This window comes from Oncorhynchus mykiss, chromosome 2 (assembly GCF_057628025.1).
Source record: "Oncorhynchus mykiss isolate SJ-2025 chromosome 2, ASM5762802v1, whole genome shotgun sequence".
In the NCBI taxonomy this organism is placed as follows: domain Eukaryota; kingdom Metazoa; phylum Chordata; class Actinopteri; order Salmoniformes; family Salmonidae; genus Oncorhynchus; species Oncorhynchus mykiss.
In genome coordinates this window covers 101,455,119-101,482,330 of record NC_143023.1, presented here as the reverse complement: position 1 = coordinate 101,482,330, position 27,212 = coordinate 101,455,119, and the positions used below count along the sequence as shown (strand labels likewise).

Below are 27,212 nucleotides of genomic sequence, written 5' to 3'. Positions count from 1 at the left end.
AATCAGGGATCACAGCTTTCACCTGGAGTCTTATTGTTATGTACACTCATTGTATAGGGAATATGGAAACTTTTGGGACGTACCCTACATATCAGGAATATCGATAGTTACCTAGGGATTATTATAATTAATACATTACACAATGTCAATTACAGTAAAGGTAATCCTACCTCTGACAGACAGACAAACAGAAAAATGGTAACACCTAAAGTTTGATCAGTCCCCTCCTTAGATACAGAATCAACTATCCCAGCATCATCGAGGTACGTCCTGGCGTGTAGTAGTTTAAAGGCAGGCACCTGGTGCCTCACGGTATCAGTAGGAACAGGAAGAGTACCTGACCAGGTGGACCAGGACGACTCGTTAGAAGAACCATCATGGCACTCCAATGGGTGAAGCCGTGGATCGCTCTGGTCTTCGGACTATCTGCTGCACATTCTGAGACTGGTAAGACAAGATATGATGAAATACATTTTAATATCGCTTTAGGATAAGTCATGTAGCATAGTTGAGGAACTAAAGAGGAGCTGGGTTAGAAGCAAAATAAGACTTGTTCCCTGTCTATTTCCAGTTATGATTCCAGACATGACTTCCATTGGGAGTCTATATGATTCCAAACTGCAAATCGTATCAGGTAATTTGTGTTGTTGAATATATGTCACCAAATACTCAAATATCTATATTCTACTCTACTGTTATATTATACATCTTATTTTCAGACATGAATGCTGCAACAATACTGTACATTTCCCCCCATGCAGCAGGAGCAAGTCCCACTCATAACGGGCAGGTCTGCAGCACATGGGGTAACTACCACTACAAAACCTACGATGGAGACCTCTTCCAGCTGCCCTACACCTGTAACTACGTGCTGTCGTCGTTGTGTAAGAGAAGCAGCGGCTACGAGGCCTTTAACATAAAGCTGCAGCGCGGGGAGGTAGATGGGCTGCCAACCATCACCAAGGTATTCCTTTGTGATCAGTCCTTTGATTGTTTTACATTTCACTATTGATCAATTGTTTTTAAATTTCACTATTGATTAATTGTTTTTAAATTTCACTATTGATCAATTGTTTTTAAATTTCACTATTGATTTAATTGTTTTAAATTTCACTATTGATTAATTGTTTTACATTGCACTATTGATTAATTGTTTTTAAATTGCACTATTGATTAATTGTTTTTAAATTGCACTATTGATTAATTGTTTTTAAATTGCACTATTGATTAATTGTTTTAAATTTCACTATTGATTAATTGTTTTTTAATTGCAGTATTGATTAATAGTTTTTATTGCTCTATGATCTTAATGTAAGGTGACCTTGAGGGTCCTGAACGGCGTCTGTGAAATAAAATGTCCTACTATTATTATTATTAAGGTTTCTTTGAAGCTGGATGGAACCTTCGTGGAGCTGGCCAACGGTAACGTCAGCGTCAACGGATTACAGTGAGTTCCCAGTCTAGTCAACAATGGATCTCAGATGTGGAAAACCATTGGCTCTTAGATGTGTAAAATACATAGTAATACAGGAAGTAAATGATACTGGGGTTTGTTATAACTTATCTACATCCAATGGGATTCATTTAATTCAGAGATCACTTTTTTTAGTTTAGTTTAAAAACGAGATTGGAATGAATTTATTTTCACTTCACCTGCATTCAGTTGATACTTTTGTGCAAAGACTTGAGGTAAAATACATAAGTTTAAAAAAATGCATCATCATTAATCTCATCTTGAGATCAATCTTTTGCTGTTTTAACATAATCTACATAATGTCAGTTTCAACCGGCAACAGTGAGTTCATCCGTGATCTAAAAGCACTCAGAGGTCAAACTCTTCTTCTGAAGTTCAGTTGATGTGCATTTACAGATGAAAGTTACCAAGCTGAAATTCCATTTGATGAAATCCTATACAGACATTATTACCTGGTACAGTCTCAACAGGGGAGGAAGAGAAACACAAAGAAAATACTGTAAAGGACCATTTTGACCCTTGTTGGAATACAGACTCTCCTCTCTGATGAACACTATTGTTTTGTCCCTCTAGGGTCACCATACCGTTTGGTCAGTTTAACGTCTTCATTGAGAGGAGCGTTTCCTATGTGAAGATCACAGCCAAGCTGGGGTTAGTCGTCATGTGGAATGAAGATGACTCCCTCTGGGTATGTGTTCAGAATGCTTACTCATTTCCATACGTCTTCTGTTACACTACAGTGATATGTGGTTGTTTCACCTGCTTTGGTTCAATACACTGATTGTAAATCACTCTGGGGGAAAAGGGGAACTGTTGAGATAAGAGTGGGAACATCAGTGTTTGGGGAACTGTTGGGATAAGAGTGGGAACATCAGTGTTTGGGGAACTGTTGGGATAATAGTGGGAACATCAGTGTTTGGGGAACTGTTGGGATAAGAGTGGGAACATCAGTTTTAGGGGAACTGTTGGGATAAGAGTGGAAACATCAGTGTTAACCTCTGTTGGGATAAGAGTGGGAACATCAGTGTTAACCTCTGTTGGGATAAGAGTGGGAACATCAGTGTTAACCTCTGATCACTACTTTGGATTAGGGCACATGAGGCTCTTGTTGAAAGTCGTGTACTATATAGTGAATAGGGTGCCATTTGGGGGGACAGTATGGAAGAGCTTATTAGTTTAACGTGTCTAGGACCGGGGTTCCGCTAGCGGAGCACCTCGCCAACAGCCAATGAAATTGCAGGGTGCCAAATTCAATCAACAGAAATCTCATAATTCAAATTCCTCAAGCATACAAGTATTTTACACCATTTTAAAGATGCAATTCTAGTTAATCCAACCACAGTGTCCGATTTCAAAAAGGCTTGTCGGCGAACGCAGAACATATCATTATGTTAGATCAGCAAATAGTCACAGAAAGCATACAGCGATTTTCCAACCAAAGAGAGGAGTCACAAAAAGCAGAAATAGAGATAAAATGAATCACTAACCTTTGATATTCTTCATCAGATGACACTCCCGGGACAACATGTTACACAATACATGTATGTTTTGTTTGATCAAGTTCATATTTATTTCCAAAAGCCTCAGTTTACCTTTGGCTTTGCCTCAAAAACATCCGTGAATTTGCACAGAGCCACATCAATTTACAGAAATATTCATAATAATCATTGATAGAAGATACAAGTGTTATTCAGAGAATTAAAGATATACTTCTCCTTAATGCAACCGCTGTGTCAGATTTTTTTTTACTTTACGGAAAAAGCAAACCATGCAATAATCTGAGTACGGCGCTCAGAGACCAACACAACCTAAACGGATATCCGCCATGTTGGAGTCAACAGAAGTCAGAAATAGCATTATAAATATTCACTTACCTTTGATGATCTTCATCAGAATGCACTCCCATGAATCCCAGTTCCACAATAAATGTTTGATTTGTTCGATAAAGTTCATCATTTATGTCCAAACACTTCCTTTTTGTTAGCGCTTTTAGCCGAGTATTCCAAATTCATGATGCGCGATCACAAGGAGCAGACGAAAAGTCAAATAATTAACGCGCATGGTCAGCTCTTGGCGCTCTGGGAGAGACCTTACTCAATCCCCTCTCATTCGCCCCCACTTCACAGTAGAAGCATCAAACAAGGTTCTAAAGACTGTTGACATCTAGTGGAAGCCAATATGACCCCATAGACACTGTGTATTCGATTGGCCAAGAGTTGAAAAAATACAAACCTCAGATTTCCCACTTCCTGGTTGGATTTTTCTCAGGTTTTCAGCTGCCATATGAGTTATGTTGTACTCACATACATCATTCAAACAGTTTTAGAAACTTCAGAGTGTTTTCTATCCAACTTTTCATCCAAACATAAAATGTCTGCCCCCTTTCCATAACATGTTAATCAGTTCACAGAGTGTGATTAGATCAGAAGTCACAATATTGTCTCAATAATAATAATCCCGTAAAAAATCTCAGTGTACTCATACATCATAACCTCAGACTGAAACTAATTTGCAAAGCAGAAAGACCAGTTTTCAGACAACTCACATTCAATTTAATGACGAAAAAATCATGAATATGATGCTTCATTTTATTATTAATTTAAAATGCAGGAAAGAAAAACAACATAAGAGTTTAAATGGTTTTAACAACATGATGAGAGTTTAAAAGGTTTTATCAACATGATGAGGGTTTAAAAGGTTTTATCAACAGGATGAGGGTTTAAAAGGTTTTATCAACAGGATGAGAGTTTAAAAGGTTTTAACAACATGATGAGAGTTCAAAAGGTTTTAAAGGGAAGAGTGCATGTGCAGGAGAGGTAAAAAACAGAGGGGATTGTAAGACACCTCCCCTGTCAGATGTTTATAAAACACAAACCAACAAAAAATAGAATCCTGATTATTAAAACAGAGAAACAAATAGTTGGGAAGATTCATACAGTGAATGTATTTGTTTTTGTTGTTCAGATCCAATACATTTCATATCAGACCAGAATAAAACTACAGTGAGGTTTCATATTGTAGATATATTGTAGACATGACCCCTAATCCGCATAATTCACTTTATTGAATAACCACTTGGGTATACAGTAAATTAAACAATAAATAATATTAGCAAAGTCCTGTGCACACTTTTGAATTTTTTTAGGAGGCCTAATGCTCTGTATTGATCCCATCTGTATGTACCTAACCTGAAGTACAGCACCTGTTTTGTGTTAACCTCCCACTCCTTGTACTCAGCGTCATATGCCAAACATAGGGATATCAAATCAAATTAGTGTGTGAAATGTACATATATATGAACTGATGTAGGTGCATGGCCAGCTAGCTGTATGTGAAATGTACATATATATGAACTGCTGTAGGCAGCTAGCTTGCAATGCATTAACACTCAGTTATCTTCCATTGGTTTTATAGGTGGAGCTGGACTCAAAGTTCCAGAGTGTGGTTAGATCAGAAGACACAATGTTGTCTCAATATCTATTGACATTGTAGAGAGTAAATACTGTTTGTATCATCGTTCCCCTTCGTGTGTACATAAATAATCCCAGTGTACTCAGACATAACCTCAGACTTAAACTAATTTGCAAAGCAGACAGACAGTTTTCAGACAACTCCCATTCAATTTAATGACGAAAACATCATGAATATGATGCTTTATTTTATTATTTAAAAAAATGCACGGAAGGAAATACAAAACAACATGATGAGAGTTGAAAAGGCTATAACAACATGATGAGAGATTAAAAGGTTTTATCAACAGGATGAGAGATTAAAAGGTTTTAACAACAGGATGAGAGTTTAAAAGGTTATAACAACAGGATGAGGGTTTAAAAGGTTTTAACAACATGATGAGAGTTTAAAAGGTTTTATCAACAGGATGAGAGATTAAAAGGTTTTATCAACATGATGAGAGTTTAAAAGGTTTTAACAACATGATGAGAGTTTAAAACGTTTTAACAACACGATGAGAGATTACAAGGTTTTATCAACAGGATGAGAGTTTAAAAGGTTTTAACAACATGATGAGAGTTTAAAACGTTTTAACAACACGATGAGAGATTACAAGGTTTTATCAACAGGATGAGAGTTTGAAAGGTTTTAACAACATGATGAGAGTTTAAAAGGTTTTAACAACATGATGAGAGTTTAAAAGGTTTTATCAACAGGATGAGAGTTTGAAAGGTTTTAACAACACGATGAGAGTTTAAAAGGTTTTATCAACAGGATGAGAGTTTGAAAGGTTTTAACAACATGATGAGAGATTAAAAGGTTTTATCAACAGGATGAGAGTTTAACAGGTTTTAACAACATGATGAGAGTTTAAAAGGTTTTATCAACAGGATGAGAGTTTAAAAGGTTTTAAAGGGAAGAGTGCATGTGCAGGAGAGGTAAAAAACAGAGGGGATTGTAAGACACCTCCCCTGTCAGATGTTTATAAAACACAAACCAACAAAAAAATAGAATCCTGATGATTAAAACAGAGAAACAATTAGTTGGGAGGATTCATACAGTGAATGTATTTGGTATTGTTGTTCAGATCCAATCCATTTCATATCAGACCAGAATAAAACTACAGTGAAACAGGTTTCATATTGTAGATATATTGCAGACATGATCCCTAATCCGCATAATTCCCTTTAATGAATAACCACTTGGGAATACAGTAGAGAAAACATTGAATAATATTAGCAAAGTCCTGCGCACACTTTTGTATTTTTTTAGGAGGCCTAATGCTCTGTATTGACCCTATCTGTATGTACCCAACCTGAAGTACAGCACCTGTTTTGTGTTAAGCTCCCACTCCTTGTACTCAGCGTCATATGCCAAACATAGGGATATCAAATCAAATTCTATTGGTCGCATACACATATTTAGCAGATGTTATTGAGGAAGTAGCGAAATACTTGTAGCACAGGTACAAGGAGTGGAATGTTAGCATAAACAGACTGGTACCCAGGCAGGAACAAAGAGTTGAATGTTAGCATAAACACACTGGTACCCAGGCTAGAACAAAGAGTTGAATGTTAGCTTAAACAAACTGGTACCCAGGCTAGAACAAGGAGTGTAATGTTAGCATAAACACACTGGTACCCAGGCTAGAACAAGGAGTGGAATGTTAGCATAAACACACTGGTACCCAGGCTAGAACAAGGAGTGGAATGTCAGCATAAACAGACTGGTAACCTGGCTAGAACAAGGAGTGTAATGTTAGGATAAACACACTGGTACCCAGGCTAGAACAGATGAAGCATGTGAAATGTACATATATGTGAACTGCTGTAGGTGCATGGCCAGCTAGATATATGTGAAATGTACATATATGTGAACTGCTGTAGGTGCCTCAACAGCTAGCTTGCAATGCATTAACCCTCAGTCTTCTTCCATTGGTTTTATAGGTGGAGCTGGACTCAAAGTTCCAGAATCAGACATGTGGGCTGTGTGGAGACTTCAACGGAGTCCAGAACGAGTTCATTAGAAATGGTAAACAAAATCACCAAATGTCTTAGAGGGGCGGATTACACTCCTGTTCTGCTTATGAATGTGTGGGTTCAATCTATGGGTTAGGAAGGGGTTATAAAGTATTTTTCTAGGTACCATTTTAAGAAAGGGTTACCAAAAACACAAAACACATGATGACAGAGACTGTTTGTAAGGGGAAATAAACAGGTAAGATATAACCGTGTCTCTTTTCCTACAGATGATTATCTGAAGACAATCGACTATGGTGATATTTGGAAGATGAATGGCCAAACAGAAACCTGTACAGAAATCCCTGTTCACACTGAGCAGTGTGAAGACCAGGTATTTACAAGTCTAGAGCTGAGCTGAACATTTAAGATTTCTTATTTACTTACTTATCTTTTACTAGCGTTTAAGAGCAGTTGGAGGCCACGGGAGGAGTGTTGCATTTAAGATTTCTTATTCATTACATTGAAACATGACTATTAGTTTAAAATACCAATATCGTCATCATCATGGCTGACATTTGATCAGTACATCATTTTATTTTATTTATGTATTTGTATTTCACCTTTATTTAACCAGGTAGGTTAGTTGAGAACACCTCTATTTAACCAGGTAGGTTAGTTGAGAACAAGTTCTCATTTACAACTGCGACCTGGCCAAGATAAAGCAAAGCAGTGTGACACAAACAACAACAACACAGAGTTACACAGGGAATAAACAAACATACAGTCAATAACACAATAGAGAAAAAAGTTTATATACAGGCAATAAATAGGCCATAGTAGTGAAATAATTACAATTTAGCAATTAAACAATGGAGTGATAGATGTGCAGAAGATGAAAGTATAGATACTGGGTTGCAAAGGAGCAAAACAATAAATAACAGTATGGGGATGAGGTAGTTGGATTGGGCTATTTACAGATGGGCTATGTACAGGTGCAGTGGTGGGTAGTATATGGGGCTTTGGTGACAAAATGGATGGCACTGTGATAGACTGCATCCAATTTGCTGAGTGTTGGAGGCTATTTTGTAAATGACATCGCCGAAGTCAAGGATTGGTAGCATAGTCAGTTTTACCAAGGTAGGTTTGGCAGGATGAGTAAATGATGCTTTGTTGCGAAATGCGAAGCCGATTTTAGATTTAATTTTGAATTGGAGATGCTTAATGTGAGTCTGGAAGGAGAGTTTACAGTCTAGCGAGACACCTAGGTATTTGTAGTCGTCCACATATTCTAAGTCAGAACCGTCCAGAGTAGTGATGCTGGACGGGCGGGCAGGTGCGGGCAGCGATCGGTTGAAGAGCATGCATTTAGTTTTACTTGCATTTAATAGCAGTTGGAGGCCACGGAAGGAGAGTTGTATGGCATTGAAGCTCATCTGGAGGGTAGTTAACACAGTGTCCAAAGAAGGGCCAGAAGTTTACAGAATGGTGTCGTCTGCGTAGAGATGGATCAGAGAATCAAACCGTCTGTTGCCTCTAGTAATTCTTCTTCATCCTTTCAGACCAAACTTTGTGAGCAGCTTCTCACCAGTCTTGCCTTCAGTAGCTGTAAGGACCTGATTGCCACAGACTCCTTCATCAAGGCCTGTGCAGAAGACATGTGTCACTGTGGCAACAGCAGCAGCAGTGTCACCTGCGCCTGTCCCACCCTGTCAGAGTACTCCCGCCAGTGTGCTCACGCAGGGGGGAAACCCCAGGAGTGGAAGACCGACCAGTTCTGCTGTAAGGGAACATTATTTGCATTACACATCCTTTTTGTTTTTATTCTAGATTGTTTGTTTGTATTGCTCTGTTGGTAGTTTGGATGTGGGGAAAAAAAAACTCAGCCACAGTTATACTGTAACTCAAAGTAAACACTTTTGATATGCAATAATGCTTTGCCTTAGGTAATCTATAGTGTCTTCTTCTTTGACATGCTTGTATTTACATTTATGTGACTGAAAACTGAGGAGCAAATCCCAATTTTCACTTCCAATGATGTCAATAGAAGAATACGTGAAAATGTGAAGTAATGACGAGTCAGAAACAGATTTGTGACTGGTTATTTGTGTCGAGCAGTGGAGACGTGTCCTTTAAGCATGCAGTACCAGGAGTGTGGTAGTCCCTGCACTGATACCTGCTCCAACCCAAAGAGGAACCAGCATTGTGAGGAACACTGCACCGACGGATGCTTCTGCCCTGCTGGTACATGCACTCATTACTGAATACAACATCATATGTCAGCTATGTAACCATTTTAAAGTAGCTGAATACAACATCATATGTCAGCTATGTAGCCATTTTAAAGTAGCTGAATACAACATTATATGTCAGCTATGTAACTATTTTAAAGTAGCTGAATACAACATCATATGTCAGCTATGTAACTATTTTAAAGTAGCTGAATACAACATCATATGTCAGCTATGTAACTATTTTAAAGTAGCTGAATACAACATTACATGTCAGCTATGTAACTATTTTAAAGTAGCTGAATACAACATTATATATCAGCTATGTAACTATTTTAAAGTAGCTGAATACAACATCATATGTCAGCTATGTAACTATTTTAAAGTAGCTGAGTACAACATTATATGTCAGCTATGTAACTATTTTAAAGTAGCTGAATACAACATTATATGTCAGCTATGTAACTATTTAAAGTAGCATTTAAAATATTCAATGCAATCTCACCGACAGAGATTCTGCCCTGCCTACTGCACACTCACTGATTATAACAGAGATGGGACCAAGTCTCAATTTTGCAAGTCCTAAGCAAGTCTGAAGTCTTAATTTTTGAGTTTCATTGCATGTCCTAAGTCATAATGGGTAAGTCCCAGTTCGAGTCAAGTCACAAGTCCCTTATTTTGGGTTGAGTCCTCAAGTTAATGGTTAAGTGTTTTATGCCAATTTCATTGCAACTGCAATACATCAGTGATTTTTGGCCCCACATGTTTTACAACCCCCCCCCCCCTCCCTACTACCACATAGTCTTTGAAACCAAATGGTTTTTGGGACTGATAATGCCCTGATGCAGAGGTGCACCACAGGTCCCAGAGTGGTGGGGCAAATCATTTTTTCCTGGGGCCCAGAGCTTTTCCTAATCTGGTAACCTAACCCAGGTATACATCAGGACCCTCCCTATAAGATCTGACAGTGATTAATTAGTAGTTGTGAAAAGGTATTTTTATGGGCAATGATGGGAGTGGGACCAGATTTACATTTTTAGCAGGTGCTCTTATCCAGAGCGACTTACAGGAACAGTTAGGGTAAGTGCCTTGCTCAAAGGCACACTGACATAATTTTCACCTAGTCAGGTCAGGGATTCAAACCATTGACAACCATTGTGAAGACTGTATTAACTGTATCAACCAGGAAGACTGTATTAAAACTCATATCAGTGATGTGGCTATTTAAACCAGGAAGACTGTATTAAAACTCATATTGGTTATGTGGATATTCAAACCAGGAAGGCTGTATATAACCGTGATAACAGTTAGGTGGCTATTTAAACCAGGAAAAGGTTAAAGGTTACATAGATTGGAAGAGTAGCCTTATTGTGGGACTGGAGATTTCGTTATTTGATCAAAGTTCTGCAACAGATGTACCGTAGTAATTAAGATACTGATCTACATGGATCAATGTATTTTATGAGATAAGGAAGGACTAAATATATTTAATGTCATTTATGGGATCAGCTGACTAAATGTATTTAATGTCTTTATGGAACCAGGTGACTACATGTAATGTATTGAATGTAAGTCATGGGATCAGCTGGCTAAATGTATTGAATGTAAGTCATGGGATCAGCTGGCTAAATGTAATGTATTGAATGTAAGTCATGGGATCAGCTGGCTAAATGTAATGTATTGAATGTAAGTCATGGGATCAGCTGGCTAAATGTATTGAATGTAAGTCATGGGATCAGCTGGCTAAATGTAATGTATTGAATGTAAGTCATGGGATCAGCTGGCTAAATGTAATGTATTGAATGTAAGTCATGGGATCAGCTGGCTAAATGTATTGAATGTAAGTCATGGGATCAGCTGGCTAAATGTATTGAATGTAAGTCATGGGATCAGCTGGCTAAATGTATTGAATGTCTTTCTCATAGGAACCGTGTTTGATGACATCACTCAGACTGGCTGTGTAGCTGTGAACCAGTGCTCTTGTCTCCACAACGGACATTCTTACCTTCCTGGACAATCATTCTCAAGGACATGCCACAAATGGCAAGAGCTGCATTGCGTTTATATACACTGAATTGTTGTGTGTGTTGATCCGGGTGTGATGAGGCTAAACTGACTGTCTCTCTCCGTTAGTACCTGTATCCAAGGCCAGTGGAGTTGTATGGATCTAGATTGCCCTGCTACCTGCTCCATAGTGGGAGGTTCCCACATCACCACCTACGATGGGAAAGCCTACACCTTCCATGGAGACTGCTCATATGTCCTGTCCAAGGTAGGAATCTACCCTACTGTATGGAGACTGCTCATATGTCCTGTCCAAGGTAGGAATCTACCCTACTGTATTGGAGACTGCTAATATGTCCTGTCCAAGGTAGGAATCTACCCTACTGTATTGGAGACTGCTAATATGTCCTGTCCAAGGGAGGGATCTAACCTACTGCATGGAGACTGCTCATATGTCCTGTCCAAGGGAGGGATCTAACCTACTGTATGGAGTGATATCAGTGGCAACAGAAATATTGAATAAAAATTAGATTTCTTCATACAAATGCAAAGTGATTCAATTCAGATTCCATGTCATTTGGCACTAATATGACTCCATGCTGACACATACTGTATGTTTAGTAGATTTAACTCCTAACTCGCTAGCGAACATGTACTGGCCCACGAAGCGGCCACATCCGGCATAGATTGCGGACGACAGCTGGCAGCCACTTGCATTGGAGGTGCTTATACATACCATTGCCATCACTATCCATATTAATCTCAAATACTTTTTAATCAAGTTGAACCATAATATACAGTGCCTTCAGAAGGTATTCACACCCAATAATGGCTGTGATAGGAGGAAACTGAGGATGGATCAACAACATTGTAGTTACTCCACAATACTAACCTAATTGACAAGTGAAAAGAAGGAATCCTGTACAGAAGAAAAACATTACAAAACATGCATCCTGTTTGCAACAAGGTACTAAAGTCATACTGCAAAACATGTGGCAAAGCAATTCACTTTTTGTCATCAATAGAAAGTGTTATGTTTGGGGCAAATACAATACAATACAACACATTACAGAGTACCACTTCATATTTTCAAGCATAGTGGTGACTGCACCATGTTATGGCTGCATCATGTTATGGGTATGCTTGTAATCGTTGAGGACTGGGGAGTTTCAGTATAAAAGATACATGGGAGTTAAGCACAGGAACAATCCTAGAGGAAAACCGGGTTCATTCTGCTTTCCATCAGACACTGGGAGACAAATTCACCATTCAGCTGGATGATGACCTAAAACACAAGGCCAAGTATACACTGGAGTTGCTTACCAAGATGACATTGAATGTTCCTGAGTGGCCTGGTTACAGTTTTGACTTAAAAATCAGTTTTAAAATCTATGGCAAGACTTGAAAATGGATGTCTATCAATGATCAACATCCAACTTGACAGAGCTTGAAGAATGTACAACAATAAATAATTGCAAATATTGTACAATCCAGGTGTGCAAAGCTCTTAGCAACTTACCCAGAAACACTCACAGCTGTAATCACTGCCAAAGGTGATTCTAACATGTATTGACTCAGGGGTGTGAATGCTAAAATAAATAAGATATTTCTGCATTTCATTTTCAATAAATTAGCAAACGTTTCTAAAATCATTTTCACTTTGTCATTAATGGGCATTGTGAAAAAAAAACAATATTTAATCCATTTTATATTCAGGCTGTAACACAACATGTGGAGTAAGTCAAGGAGAGTGAATACATCCTGAAGGAAATGCATGTATGTGTTACCTTGACGTTACCGTCATACCTAGACGTTACCGTCATACCTAGACGTTACCGTCATACCTAGACGTTACCGTCATACCTACGTTACCGTCATACCTAGACGTTACTATTTTCAAGTTGTTTAGGTGTTATAATTATTTCAGCTCTGCCCAAACTTGAAAACGTCTTGCCCAACACGTGAAGGATGAAAAGGGACAATTACTTTTTAGTGTTTTATTATAATTTTTTATTTTTTTTGATGCCATTTGTTGAATATGTTGAAACAGTTGATTTGTTGAATAGAGTAGTTGAATGACAGAGGAATAGGTGTAACGGATGCTAAACGGCTAGCTTAGTTAGCGTGGGCGCTAAATAGCGTTTCAATCAGTGACGTCACTTGCTCTGAGACCTTGAAGTAGTAGTTCCCCTTGCTCTGCAAGGGCCGCGGCTTTTGTGGAGCGATGGGTAACGATGCTTCGAGGGTGACTGTTGATGTGTGCCGAAGGTCCCTGGTTCGCGCCCGGGTCTGGGCGAGGGGACGGTTTAAAATTATACTGTTACATAGGGAATAGGTTGATAACCTTAAACAGAGAATAAACCTGCATTATTTTACACAGCAACAAAGCATGGCTTTGAATAAAGTAAACGTTGAAACAATTTAATCTAGCACTTCAAGCAATTACTTCTGCAGTCAGAAAATATCCACAAAAAAGAAGTCACCACTCCTACCGGAGTTAAACATGTAAATTGTGCTAAGCACTGGATGCAACATAATACATAATTCCAAACATTACATACCAGTTCCGTCAACAGGGTTGAACAATGAGCTGTTTGTATGTTGAGGACCCAAGCAAAGCTAAGCCCAAACATTTTATACCCATGCTTATCTGCCAGGTGCGCATGTAAAAGTAGTCCCTCCAGAAATCCTGGCTCAATTTTTTTAGTTCCAACCATGTTTTTGGGTTATCTGCCCTCTTGAGGCCTGGAGTTCTTTAAAGGAAGAGCTGCCATTGTGCTCATGTTTTGAGTGTTCTGTTTTTTGACGCAACAACTATCAACCCATAACTTTACTGTCATACCTTAACTTTACTGTCCTACCTTAACGTTACTGTCATACCTGTTGCCGATTGTTCCCAGCAAACCAACGAGACTGCTTTCACAGTCCTGGGTGACATAGTGAAATGTGGGAAGACGGACATTGAGACCTGCCTAAGATCTGTAACCCTGGTGACTCCAGAGTCCACGGTAAGTTAGCCAGTCCGTGACTCGTATCACCACTTCAGGGTTGGAGTAAATTACATTTCATTTCCAGTCAATACAGGCAGTCCACTGAATTCCAATTCCAATGCTCTTCATTGTTTTTCAGTGAGGAACATTTGGAATTGGAATTAGGTTTTCTTTCTGAATTGACTGGAATTGACTCCAACCCTGTTCCACACTCCTTATCACCAAGGGAGTCGTTTTAACTCAAGTTGTAATTTGTCACTTGCAGATAATCGTCATCGAGGCCAGTGGAAGGGTCTTTGTCAACAAGATGTTTTCTCAGATGCCGCTTTTCATGGGTGAGTGACTGATTGATGGCTGCTTGAGAAAAGGGATACAAAGATGTGATATCTGTCTATTTTTGTAGTCATTGAACAGTATAAATGTATGTTTGAAACCCTTCCCATGCAGTACGTACTGTACCAGAAGTTGTCTCTTTCTTTCGTCTTTCTTTCCTTGTCTAGCAGCATGTAACACCATAAGCATCCCACAATAGGGAAGTGGGAGCTAAAAGTTCATGGTAAACCAGATTGTAACTAGAACTTGTGTATATTTTCCACAGCTGATGTAAGGATCTTTCAGCCCTCTACGTTCTACATCGTTGTGCATACCTCTTATGGGCTCCGTCTAGAGGTCCAGCTAACACCTATAATGCAGGTCTACATCGTAGCTAGCAGTTCACACAAAGAAAAAACCCAGGGTATGTTTCTCTCTGCTCATTTAAAGTCTTGGTGGAAAGATAATAGTTTTTGGGTTGTTGAGAAGCGCTATATAAATCTCATGCATTGTAATTATAAAAGATGATTGGTTATCAAACTACTGTTAATGTAACGTGTGCCACTATACCACTTGTTTTGAGGGGTTCGGTCAAACCTCACCTGAAACAATTATTAATAAACTAATGATACTTGATGCATTGCATCTTCAGTCAATGTTAGTTCAAACCACCTGTTATAATGTTTTGTACCTCTTATCCAGGTCTTTGCGGAGACTTTAACGGCGTCCGCGCTGACGACTTCAGAACCATCAATGGACTGGTGGAAGGAACCGCTGTGACGTTCGCCAACACTTGGAAGACCAAAGCAAGCTGTCCTGATGTGGCACAGAACTTTGAGATCCCATGCAGTCTGAGTGTAGAGAACGGTACTCCTTCGACCTCTTTTAAAACACTAACGTGTCTCTTATGCAGCGGTTCTCAAACTAGGGGTCACGACCACATGTGGGATCACCTTATATGAAAATGGGGTCTCGGGAGAATTTCCAAAATACAAAAAAATATACACACTGAACAAAAAATTTACGTAACAGGAAAGTGTTGGTCCCTATGTTTCATGAGCTTAAATAACAGATCCACATTTTCCATTAGCACAAACATTTTAAGATCAAGAAGCTGATTGAACAACATGACAATTATACAGGTGCACCTTGTGCTGGGGGTCAGAAAGAATGTCACTCTAAAATGTGAGGTTTTGAGGGAGCGTACAATTGGCATGATAACTACAGGAATGTCCATCAGAGTTGTTGTCAGAGAATTGAATGTTCATTTCTCTACCATAAGCCGCCTCCAACATAATTTTAGAGAATTTGGCAGTACGTCCATCCGTTTATGGCGTTGTGTGGGCGAGCAGTTTGTTGAGGTCAACGTTGTGAATAGAGTGCCCCATGGTTGCGGTGGGGTTATGGTATGGTAGGCATAAGCTACAGACATATTTTTCTTCACATTTCACATTGTTGCCGTCGTGAAAATTTTCTAAATGGTGTCGTGGGACAAAAAAGTTTGGGAACCCCTGGTCTAATGAAACAAACCAAAACACGCTTCAGCCCAGGTTGAGCAAAAAGAGAATCAGCTTTTTCTACTAGTAGTAGAAAAAGGATCACTCTGTGTACAGATCTGAGTTTATTATCTAACTAACCATTTGTATTTTTTCATTATGTTTCGGCGTAGAGAGCCTTTATCAGAGCCTTGGAATACTTTTTGGGGATTACACTCACAAATGTCTACTGAGATGCACAGTAAAGCCTAGATAAAAACTATTTGTACTTTGTTACATGTTGCTAATATCTCATGTTTTACAGAGAGATATGCCAAGTACTGGTGCTTGATGCTGTCAGATCGTGAAGGAATATTTTCCCAATGCCACACTGAGATCAACCCAAATTACTACAAGGAAGTAAGTATGTTGATGTTAAAATGCTCTTTAATTACAGAGTTATCCCAAAGCTCTAAGAATATATATTTATTTAAACGATAATTTAAGACGTTCTATATCAAATAATTATATAATATTAATTTCATTTATCTCAAAACATCTAATCAGAATTTTGTAATACTATTGTCCTGTGCTTGTGTTTAAAAAAAAAAAATTATTCATTATCACATCTCATAACTGAACTTTCATCTTCTTCTGTTTCTTCTTCTCTCCCTGTAGATCTGCCTATATGACAGTTGTAACTGTGAGAGGAGTGAGGAGTGCATGTGTGCTGCGGTCTCCTCCTACGTCCATGCATGTGCTGCTGCAGGCGTCCTGCTCAGTGGATGGAGAAACACCACCTGTGGTAAGATAACATCAGAGATACTGAATGTATTTATTTATTAATTAATGAAGGGTTCCCCTCCTATTTACCCACGGTGTCCAGGGTTCACCCTCCTATTAACCCACGGTGTCCAGGGTTCACCCTCCTATTAACCCACGGTGTCCAGGGTTTACTCTCCTATTTACCCACAGTGTCCAGTGTTTCCCCTCCTATTAACCCACAGTGTCCAAGTGTTTCCCCCCCATTAACCCACGGTGTCCAGGGTTTACCCTCCTATTAACCCACGGTGTCCAGGGTTTACCCTCCTATTAACCAAACGGTGTCCAGGGTTTACCCTCCTATTAACCCATGGTGTTCAGGGTTTACCCTCCTATTAACCCACAGTGTCCAGGGTTTACCCTCCTATTAACCCCCGGTGTCCAGGGTTTACCCTCCTATTAACCCACAGTGTCCAGGATTTACCTTCTTATTTAAAAACAAAATACCGCAAAACATATAATTAAATGTTGAATCACCATACTGTTTTCCACAGGGAAGTACTCCTCTAGCTGCCCTGACACGATGGTCTATGACTACACCATGACCAGCTGTGACCGCACCTGTCGTTCACTGAGCCAAACAGACTTCACCTGCCAGGTATATTTACATGGACATCTCATTACTATTGCATGTGTTTGCTATTATTATTATTGTTTATTTTATTAATGTCTTGTTGTTTTGTATGTTGTTGTTGTGCTGTTGTTGCTGTTGTTGTTGTCTTGTTGTTGCTGTTTTGTTGTGGTTGTGTATCTTCTTGTTGTTGTGGATGTTGTTGTTGTCTTTGTTGTTGTTGTCATGTTGTTGTGTATCTTCTTGTTGTTGTGGATGTTGTTGTTACTGCAGACATGCCCAAAGTAATTTCCCCTCATGGATAAAACACTTTTAATTGAATTGAACAGTTAGACCATGTGACTGTGGACGGCTGTGGCTGTGCCGAGGGAACCTACCTGAACGACCAGGGAGAGTGTGTCCCTGCCTCACGCTGCTCCTGCTACAATGGAGGCACAGTAGTACCCCCTGGAGAGGTCACCAGGATCTATGGGGCTACATGGTAAGGACTTGGTTGGCATGTGAAAGAAAATCTCTGAAAATATGATGGTCTTCTCTGTTGTGGCTCTATTAAAATATTTAGAAATCAACTGTCTTCTGATAAAGTCTTGGTTTGCTTCAAGAGGCATGCTAAACCATGCTTATTAACCCCCTCCTCTTGTACCCCTCTTCACCACCCAGCTCTTGCAGACAAGGGAAATTAAGCTGTACTGGAGAACAACAACATTTATGTGAGTACTCTGAAATTCAGAACACCAAATTTAGCAAATCACTTCACATCCAAGACTCTGTAGTTTAATCCCTACTAACCTATAAAGCCTACTTTTGTTCCCTACAGCCTGTGAAGAACCAATGGGTTTCTTCAACTGTTCTAGTGCAGGGCCCGGAGCCAAGGGCTCAGAGTGCCAGAAGAGCTGTCAAACACTAGACAGTCACTGTGTAAGTCTACAATGGGACATGCCTTACAACACGTTAATAAAACATGCCTTACAACACGTTAATAAAAACATGTCTTACAACACATTAATAAAACATGCCTTACAACAAGTTAATAAAAACATATATTGCAACACATTTTAATAAAAACATACAAGGACAATGTTATGTTAACACAGTGACAGATTGATCAAATTATTTATTACCTTGGACAAAGCTAGGCCCAGGATCCCAAACGATATCCTCCGATGAGATTGACTTTTTAGAAGGTTTCTGTTTGAGCAGACTGTAACGTTTATAGAGAACCTGATCTCCATGAACATCAAAGAGATCATCTTTAAAAGTCATCCTTGTGTCTTTTCAAATGTCCACATCTTATTCCCTGGAGGGTGGAGGGACATTCAGGCACATAATGTCCACATCTTATACCCTGGAGGGTGGAGGGACATTCAGGCACATAATGTCCACATCTTACACCCTGGAGGGTGGAGGGACATTCAGGCACATGATGTCCAACTTAAATTCATGTCAGTCCTTCCCTGATTCATTGTGTTATAGATCAGTGCAGAGTGTGTGTCAGGCTGTGTATGTCCTGATGGTCTGCTGTCTGATGGAAACGGAGGATGCATCAAGGAAGACCTATGTCCCTGTTCTCACAATGGAGTCTATTACCAACCTGGACATGTGCTCAAAGTAGACTGCAATACCTGGTAAAATCAACTTCTATCCCTCTTCTTCTTCTTCTTTGGATATGTCAAATGCTTCCCTCTAAAATCTCCCCTTGTGATTATGTTTGCATCATTGTAGCACTTGCGAAGGCAGAAAATGGCAGTGTACCAATAAGCAGTGTGATGGGATGTGTGCCATATATGGAGATGGGCATTTCATCACTTTTGATGAGGAAAGGTTCACTTTCAATGGAGATTGTGAATACATTCTTACTCAGGTAGGGCAATAATCATTTGTATTTATGATTTTCTTTGTATTTTATTAAAACCCCTACTTTATGTATGATGCACATATTTTCTAATTATGATTAAGATGAAGTAATAATGATAATAACTAAGATGTTTTCTGATTGTGAATTTGAAAACATCCTGCAGGACTACTGCAGCAACAATCCAAACGGTACCTTTAGAGTGATCACAGAGAACATTCCCTGTGGAACAACCGGCACCACCTGTTCCAAGGCCATCAAGCTCTTCTTGGGGGTAGGAACTACTGTTCATAAACAGCTTCAGACATGCATTAATAGACAAGTCTGGACATTTGACTCAATGTCGACGCCGGTGGCTGTGAGTGGAATTGCATGCTGAACTCTGGTTGCACTTATCTCGTCCCCCCCCATGCGTTTTGTTAGCACACTAGATTGACAGGATTAATTCTCGGGCAGATTTGATAGCAGCACAAAAATCACCCCTATGTATTTGGTTTGGGTTAGCTATGTATTAGGGTTAGGGTTAGCTATGTGTTTGGGTTAGTGTTAGCTATGTATTTGGTTTGGGTTAGCTATGTATTAGGGTTAGGGTTAGCTATGTGTTTGGGTTAGGGTTAGCTATGTATTAGGGTTAGGGTTAGCTATGTAATAGGGTTTGCTATGTATTAGGGTTAGGGATAGTGTTAGGGTTAGGGTTAGTGTTAGTGTTAGCTAACCCTAAACCAAATACATAGCTAACACTAACACTAACCCTAACACTATCCCTAACCCTAATACATAGCAAACCCTATTACATAGCTAACCCTAACCCTAATAAATAGCTAACCCTAACCCAAACACATAGCTAACCCTAACCCTAATACATAGCTAACCCAAACCCAAATACATAGCTAACACTAACCCTAATACATAGCTAACCCTAAACCAAATACATAGCTAACACTAACCCTGGATAGTATAAAGCCCAGCACCACCACAGTGTTACCCTGGATAGTGTTAAATCCAGCACCACCACAGTGTTACCCTGGATGGTGTAAAACCCAGCACCACCACAGTGTTACCCTGGATGGTGTAAAACCCAGCACCACCACAGTGTTACCCTGGATGGTGTAAAACCCAGCACCACCACAGTGTTACCCTGGATGGTGTAAAACCCAGCACCACCACAGTGTTACCCTGGATGGTGTAAAACCCAGCACCACCACAGTGTTACCCTGGATAGTGTTAAATCCAGCACCACCCCAGTGTAAACCTCTCTACTAGTATTACATTAGCAATGAACTCTTTCTGTTTCTGTCTTTCAGAGCAATGAGATCATACTAGCAGATGAATCTGTAAAAGTGATCAAACAAGAGAACGGGGTTGACGTGCCATACCAGGTCCACTCTATCGGTCTCTATGTTGTTGTTGAGGCTGAAAATGGCCTGATCCTCATGTGGGACAAGAAGAATAGCCTGTTCATCAAACTCAGCTCTACCTTCCAGGTGAGTGACTAGAATAGGACATTTTGAACCAGTGATTGCACTGTATCTTTGTATAGCAATTGCATTGGCTTCCAAAACAATGTGATGTTTGATTATCTACTTCAAGTTATTATTTCTAAATGTTGAATTTCCTTCCAGGGCCAAGTGTGTGGTCTGTGTGGAAACTACGACGGTAATGGAAAGAACGACTTCACGTCCAGAAACCAGGAAGTGGTTGTTGAAGCTCTGGAGTTTGGGAACAGCTGGAAAGTGTCACCCAGTTGCCCCAACGCTGATGTCATAAAAAACCCATGCACTTTAAAATCATACAGGCAGTCCTGGTCTCTGAAACGCTGCAGCATCATCACCAGTAACGTTTTCTCAGCCTGCCACTCACAGGTACAGTACACAGCAGATACTATTCAATGTAGATTCAATACCAAAGTTGTTAGGAAGTCGACGTAGTCTATATAAACGAAGATCAAAAGACACACATATACAGTAAATACTTCAATAGAGACGACAGCAGATACATTCAATAGAGACGACAGCAGATACATTCAATAGAGACGACAGCAGATACTATTCAATATAGATTCAATACTTTATTGCCATACCAACCGAAGTTGTTAGGAAGTCGACGTAGTGCAGCTGATATAAACGAAGATAAAAAGACACACATACACTGTATACAGTAAATACAGCCATTTGGAATAACCTATACATTCAATAGACAGTACAGCAGATACATTCAATAGATAGTACAGCAGATACATTCAATAGACAGTACAGCAGATACATTCAATAGAGACGACAGCAGATACATTCAATAGACAGTACAGCAGATACATTCAATAGAGACTACAGCAGATACATTCAATAGAGACTACAGCAGATACATTCAATAGAGACTACAGCAGATACATTCAATAGACAGTACAGCAGATACATTCAATAGAGACGACAGCAGATACATTCAATAGACAGTACAGCAGATACATTCAATAGAGACTACAGCAGATACATTCAATAGAGACTACAGCAGATACATTCAATAGAGACGACAGCAGATACATTCAATAGACAGTACAGCAGATACATTCAATAGAGACTACAGCAGATACATTCAATAGAGACTACAGCAGATACATTCAATAGAGACGACAGCAGATACATTCAATAGAGACTACAGCAGATACATTCAATAGAGACTACAGCAGATACATTCAATAGACAGTACAGCAGATACATTCAATAGAGACGACAGCAGATACATTCAATAGACAGTACAGCAGATACATTCAATAGAGACTACAGCAGATACATTCAATAGAGACTACAGCAGATACATTCAATAGAGACGACAGCAGATACATTCAATAGAGACTACAGCAGATACATTCAATAGAGACTACAGCAGATACATTCAATAGAGACTACAGCAGATACATTCAATAGACAGTACAGCAGATACATTCAATAGACAGTACAGCAGATACATTCAATAGACAGTACAGCAGATACATTCAATAGAGACGACAGCAGATACATTCAATAGAGACTACAGCAGATACATTCAATAGAGACTACAGCAGATACATTCAATAGAGACTACAGCAGATACATTCAATAGACAGTACAGCAGATACATTCAATAGAGACGACAGCAGATACATTCAATAGACAGTACAGCAGATACATTCAATAGAGACTACAGCAGATACATTCAATAGACAGTACAGCAGATGCATTCAATAGACAGTACAGCAGATACATTCAATAGACAGTACAGCAGATACATTCAATAGACAGTACAGCAGATACATTAGAGACTACAGCAGATACATTCAATAGAGACTACAGCAGATACATTCAATAGAGACTACAGCAGATACATTCAATAGACAGTACAGCAGATACATTCAATAGACAGTACAGCAGATACATTCAATAGACAGTACAGCAGATACATTCAATAGAGACGACAGCAGATACATTTAATAGAGACTACAGCAGATACATTCAATAGACAGTACAGCAGATACATTCAATAGACAGTACAGCAGATACATTCAATAGAGACGACAGCAGATACATTCAATAGAGACGACAGCAGATACATTCAATAGAGACTACAGCAGATACATTCAATAGACAGTACAGCAGATACATTCAATAGACAGTACAGCAGATACATTCAATAGACAGTACAGCAGATACATTCAATAGAGACGACAGCAGATACATTCAATAGAGACGACAGCAGATACATTCAATAGAGACTACAGCAGATACATTCAATAGACAGTACAGCAGATACATTCAATAGACAGTACAGCAGATACATTCAATAGAGACTACAGCAGATACATTCAATAGAGACTACAGCAGATACATTCAATAGAGACTACAGCAGATACATTCAATAGACAGTACAGCAGATACATTCAATAGACGGTACAGCAGATACATTAGAGACTACAGCAGATACATTCAATAGAGACTACAGCAGATACATTCAATAGACAGTACAGCAGATACATTCAATAGACAGTACAGCAGATACATTAAATAGACAGTACAGCAGATACATTCAATAGACAGTACAGCAGATACATTCAATAGACAGTACAGCAGATACATTCAATAGACAGTACAGCAGATACATTCAATAGACAGTACAGCAGATACATTCAATAGACAGTACAGCAGATACATGCAGTCGGCAGGTTAAAACAAGCTGTCTGTACAAAGGCTATGACTTGTGTATCTTGGCTACATTGCTATTTACATATGGTGAAAATTTTAATTTTCTGTTAAAAGTCTAAGCCGTTGGGGGTGGGGGGGGGGGGATTACATATGGAATTGTTTTAAGATGGTCATACCATTGATCATTTAGATGTTTCATTTGGAATTTTAGGACCGTTTAGGTTTCAAACATACATATGTAAAAATAAATATTGTGAAATACTGAATTTGGCCTTTACCACTACAGGCCATAACAACACATTCATGAATGGCAAAACAGACAGTCAAAAACACATCGTAAGGAATAAGGTTTCAAAGTGTAAGGTTTCGAAGTGTCTGTCGTCTAGGAGATTTAAGAAAGATGATGACGGGTTGCTTCACTGGCTCTTTATTATTTTATTTATTATTATTTATTGTCATATTGAGGGTTAACAGCAACAGATTACAAATGCAAATGCCACACTCGAAATCAACTCTAGATCTTTTATCTGTTTACTTGTAAATGAACTAATGAGGGAATAAGACACACCTGGCCATGGAACAGCTGAGCAGCCAATTGTCCAATTACTTTTGGTCCCTTAAAAAGGGAGGGACCACGTATAAAAAGTGCTGTGATTCCTACACTGTTCACCCGATTTGGAGGTAAATACCCTCAAAATAATGCTGAAGTCTGCACTTTCATCTCCTATTTAGTATTTAATGTATTTATTTAATTTAACTCCAATATGCTAAAATAATAACTTGGTCAATGTCCAAATATTTATGGACCTGACTGAAGTTTTACATGTAGCCCATATCAGATTGGCGCATTAACCACTGATGTAGGCTCTGAAGATGCAATGCTCATTTCCTGTCCTTTACATTTTTGGGTAGTTGTCATGGTAATGGCAGGTCATGTGCAAAACAACCATTTTAGAGCAAAAACATCAGATCTGAGCATCCAGACAGAGACCGCATGGAGAATTGGGTTTGAATCAGGATTGAGATCCACATATGGAAGTGGTATAAATCAGAGCTCAAAAGATCAGATTCCATTTTTTTTTTTTTTTTTTTTGCTGTTTACACAAGATCAATTGGTATCAGATATGCATTGGTGAATGATCTGAATTGGACTGCCTGTGTAAACGCAGCCAAAGTGCCACTGCGTAAGTACAATAATATGGTTGGCTTCAACAATAGTTAATACACAGTAACTCACAGCCTCAGGGTCAATAAGGCTTCAACAAGAGTTAAGGGGCTACGCCAGCGGGACACCTGTCGACAACTTCCGGTGAAATTGGAGTTTGCGCTATCCAAATAAATAATCATACATTTATGGATATTAAACATTTCCGTACATACAAGTGTTTTATATCAGTTAAAAGCTTAACATCTTGTTCATCTTACTGCATTGTCTGATTTACAATATGCTTTACAGCGAAAGCATGCCATGTGATTGTTTGGGGACGGTGCCCCACATCAAAATATTTTTCAACCAGCACAGGCTTCATAAAATCACAAAAAGCGATTAAATATTCACTTACTTTTGGAAAATCTTCCTCTGATTTACAATCCGAAGGGTCCCCGCTACATCATGCACGGTAGTTTTGTTACATAAAATCCTGCTTTATATCCCCAAAAGTCAGTTTAGTTGGTGCCATCGATTTGAGTACATGCAGAGAAAGGAATCCAAAAAGCTACCGCTAAACTTTTTTAAAACAAGTCAAAATACATTTCTATTTAATCCTCAGGTACCCTAAAATGTAAAAAAACTATAATATTTCTGAAATATTATATATATATATAATAATAATAATAAATAAATAAATAAATAAATATATAATATTATGAAAGAAGTATGTTCAAAAGAAAAGAAAATTAGCAGGTGCTTCGTCACGGCCGGTGCTTCGTCTTCGTCGCGGCCGCACAGACTGATTTCCTGACTCTGACTCCCAGTTCTAAAAACTCAAAATTCTTCCTCGTTTGGGAAGAAACAAGCCTGAAACCTTGAACAAAGACTGTTGACATCTAGTGGTATAGGAATTGCAATCTGGGAGCTAGATTTGGATATGACCCTATACGTTCCATTGCAAGAGCACGGGCTCTCAAATTTTTTAAATTCCGGTTGGTTTTTCTTTGGATTTTCTTCTACCATATCAATTGTGTTATAGTCTCATACATTCTTTTAACATTTCTACAAACTTCCAAGTGTTTCATATCCAATGATACCAATTATATGCATATCCAGGCTTCGGGGCCTGAGTAAGAGGCAGTTTACTTTGGGCACGTCAGTCAGACAGGAAGTGGAGAAAAATAGACCCCAGCCTGAAGAAGTTTTAATATACAGTAACTCACAGACCCAGGGTCAATAAGGTTAAGGCTTCAACAAGAGTTCATTTACCTCACAGCCTCAGGGTCAATAAGGTTAAGGCTTAAACAAGAGTTCATTTACCTCACAGCCTCAGGGTCAATAAGGTTAAGGCTTCAACAAGAGTTCATTTACCTCACAGCCTCAGGGTCAATAAGGTTAAGGCTTCAACAAGAGTTAATTTACCTCACAGCCTCAGGGTCAATAAGGTTAAGGCTTCAACAAGAGTTCATTTACCTCACAGCCTCAGGGTCAATAAGGTTAAGGCTTCAACAATAGTTAATTTACCTCACAGCTTCTGGGTCATAATAACAATCATATGGAGGAATTTATAACAAACGATAATTTTGTAGCACAAGTCTTGGGCTAACAGGTTTCGTATAAGGTCAAACAATGACAAGCAGAGTTGCATGATGGTACATGGCAATCCTTTTAATAAAATTGGTTTGTCAACAATCATGTGAATGTCCACACAGTCACCATAATAGACAACAACAAAAGTAGTACTAAACAGATAACAAAAACATAAAGTCAACCATCCAACTCAATAATAATCATTGTCAATAATTCATCTGTAGTCTCTTCAACAAGCTGGGCAATGCATTGAATAAATAAATGATGGCTTAATGCATCTTCCTAAAAGGTGGACCCCACGCCATTCCATGATGCCTGTGTGAGGGACTCGTGTGCCTGTGACACTGGGGGAGACTGCGAGTGTTTCTGTACAGCTGTAGCAGCCTACGCCCAGGCCTGTAACGAGGCAGGGGCTTGTATCAAGTGGAGAACACCAGATATCTGCCGTGAGTCATTTGCTTTGAGTGGGACAATTGATTGATGGATAGGTGGGATTGTTTTGCTATCGGGACAAAATACCAATTTATGATTTGAATGTGTAACTGTTTAATCCTCTTTTAGGACCCTGGTTCAGTTAAAATGTGACATGTTTTCATTTCACCAGCTCTGTTCTGTGATTTCTACAACCCTATTGGTGAGTGTGAGTGGCATTATAATCCGTGTGGATACCCCTGTATGAAGACCTGCAAGAATCCCTCAGGAACATGCTCCAGTCAGATCCCTGCACTGGAAGGTAACTAAGAGCCCTTCATAACAGCTTGGCCGTTTGATTTACAATTTACAATCCAAGTTGTTAAACAAATGTACAGTATAACATATGTAATGCCTCCCCCTCCCTTGTTCATCTATACTGAAAACTAAAAACAAATATTGAAATATCATATCCATCACAGCTTTGGTGTTAAAACTAGATACCATGAGGATGATCTAATCTGTGCAGGTGTCCTGGATTAAATTGACTGTTTTTATCTTAAAGGTTGCTATCCAAAATGTTCTTCGGCCCAGCCTTATTTGGAAGAAAGTACCATGAAGTGTGTCACTAAGAAGGACTGTGGTTGCTACGATGGAGATGGAACTCATTACAATGATGGAGAGGTTATACCTTCCAAGGAGAACTGTCAGCCATGGTATGTTTTCAGATCATTTCAGATCACATTTTGA

At 39.1% G+C, this 27,212-nt stretch overlaps 1 protein-coding gene across 1 annotated transcript; it reads left to right on the top strand.

Moving 5' to 3' along the window:
- The first annotated feature begins 234 nt into the window (after positions 1-234).
- Positions 235-27,212, top strand: LOC110502639 (mucin-5B). Its single transcript, XM_090215681.1, has 29 exons — positions 235-447; positions 572-634; positions 762-964; positions 1,380-1,447; positions 2,048-2,162; positions 6,871-6,955; positions 7,173-7,276; positions 8,445-8,664; positions 9,001-9,126; positions 11,039-11,153; positions 11,247-11,385; positions 14,018-14,125; positions 14,373-14,442; positions 14,706-14,843; positions 15,122-15,286; positions 16,220-16,314; positions 16,573-16,699; positions 17,211-17,314; positions 17,617-17,768; positions 17,948-17,997; positions 18,105-18,205; positions 18,761-18,912; positions 19,010-19,148; positions 19,306-19,413; positions 20,444-20,623; positions 20,762-21,001; positions 26,341-26,497; positions 26,656-26,784; positions 27,028-27,212. Exons 1-29 carry the CDS (start codon positions 378-380, stop codon positions 27,210-27,212), a joined length of 3,708 nt encoding a protein of 1,235 aa, XP_090071807.1. The 5' UTR covers positions 235-377.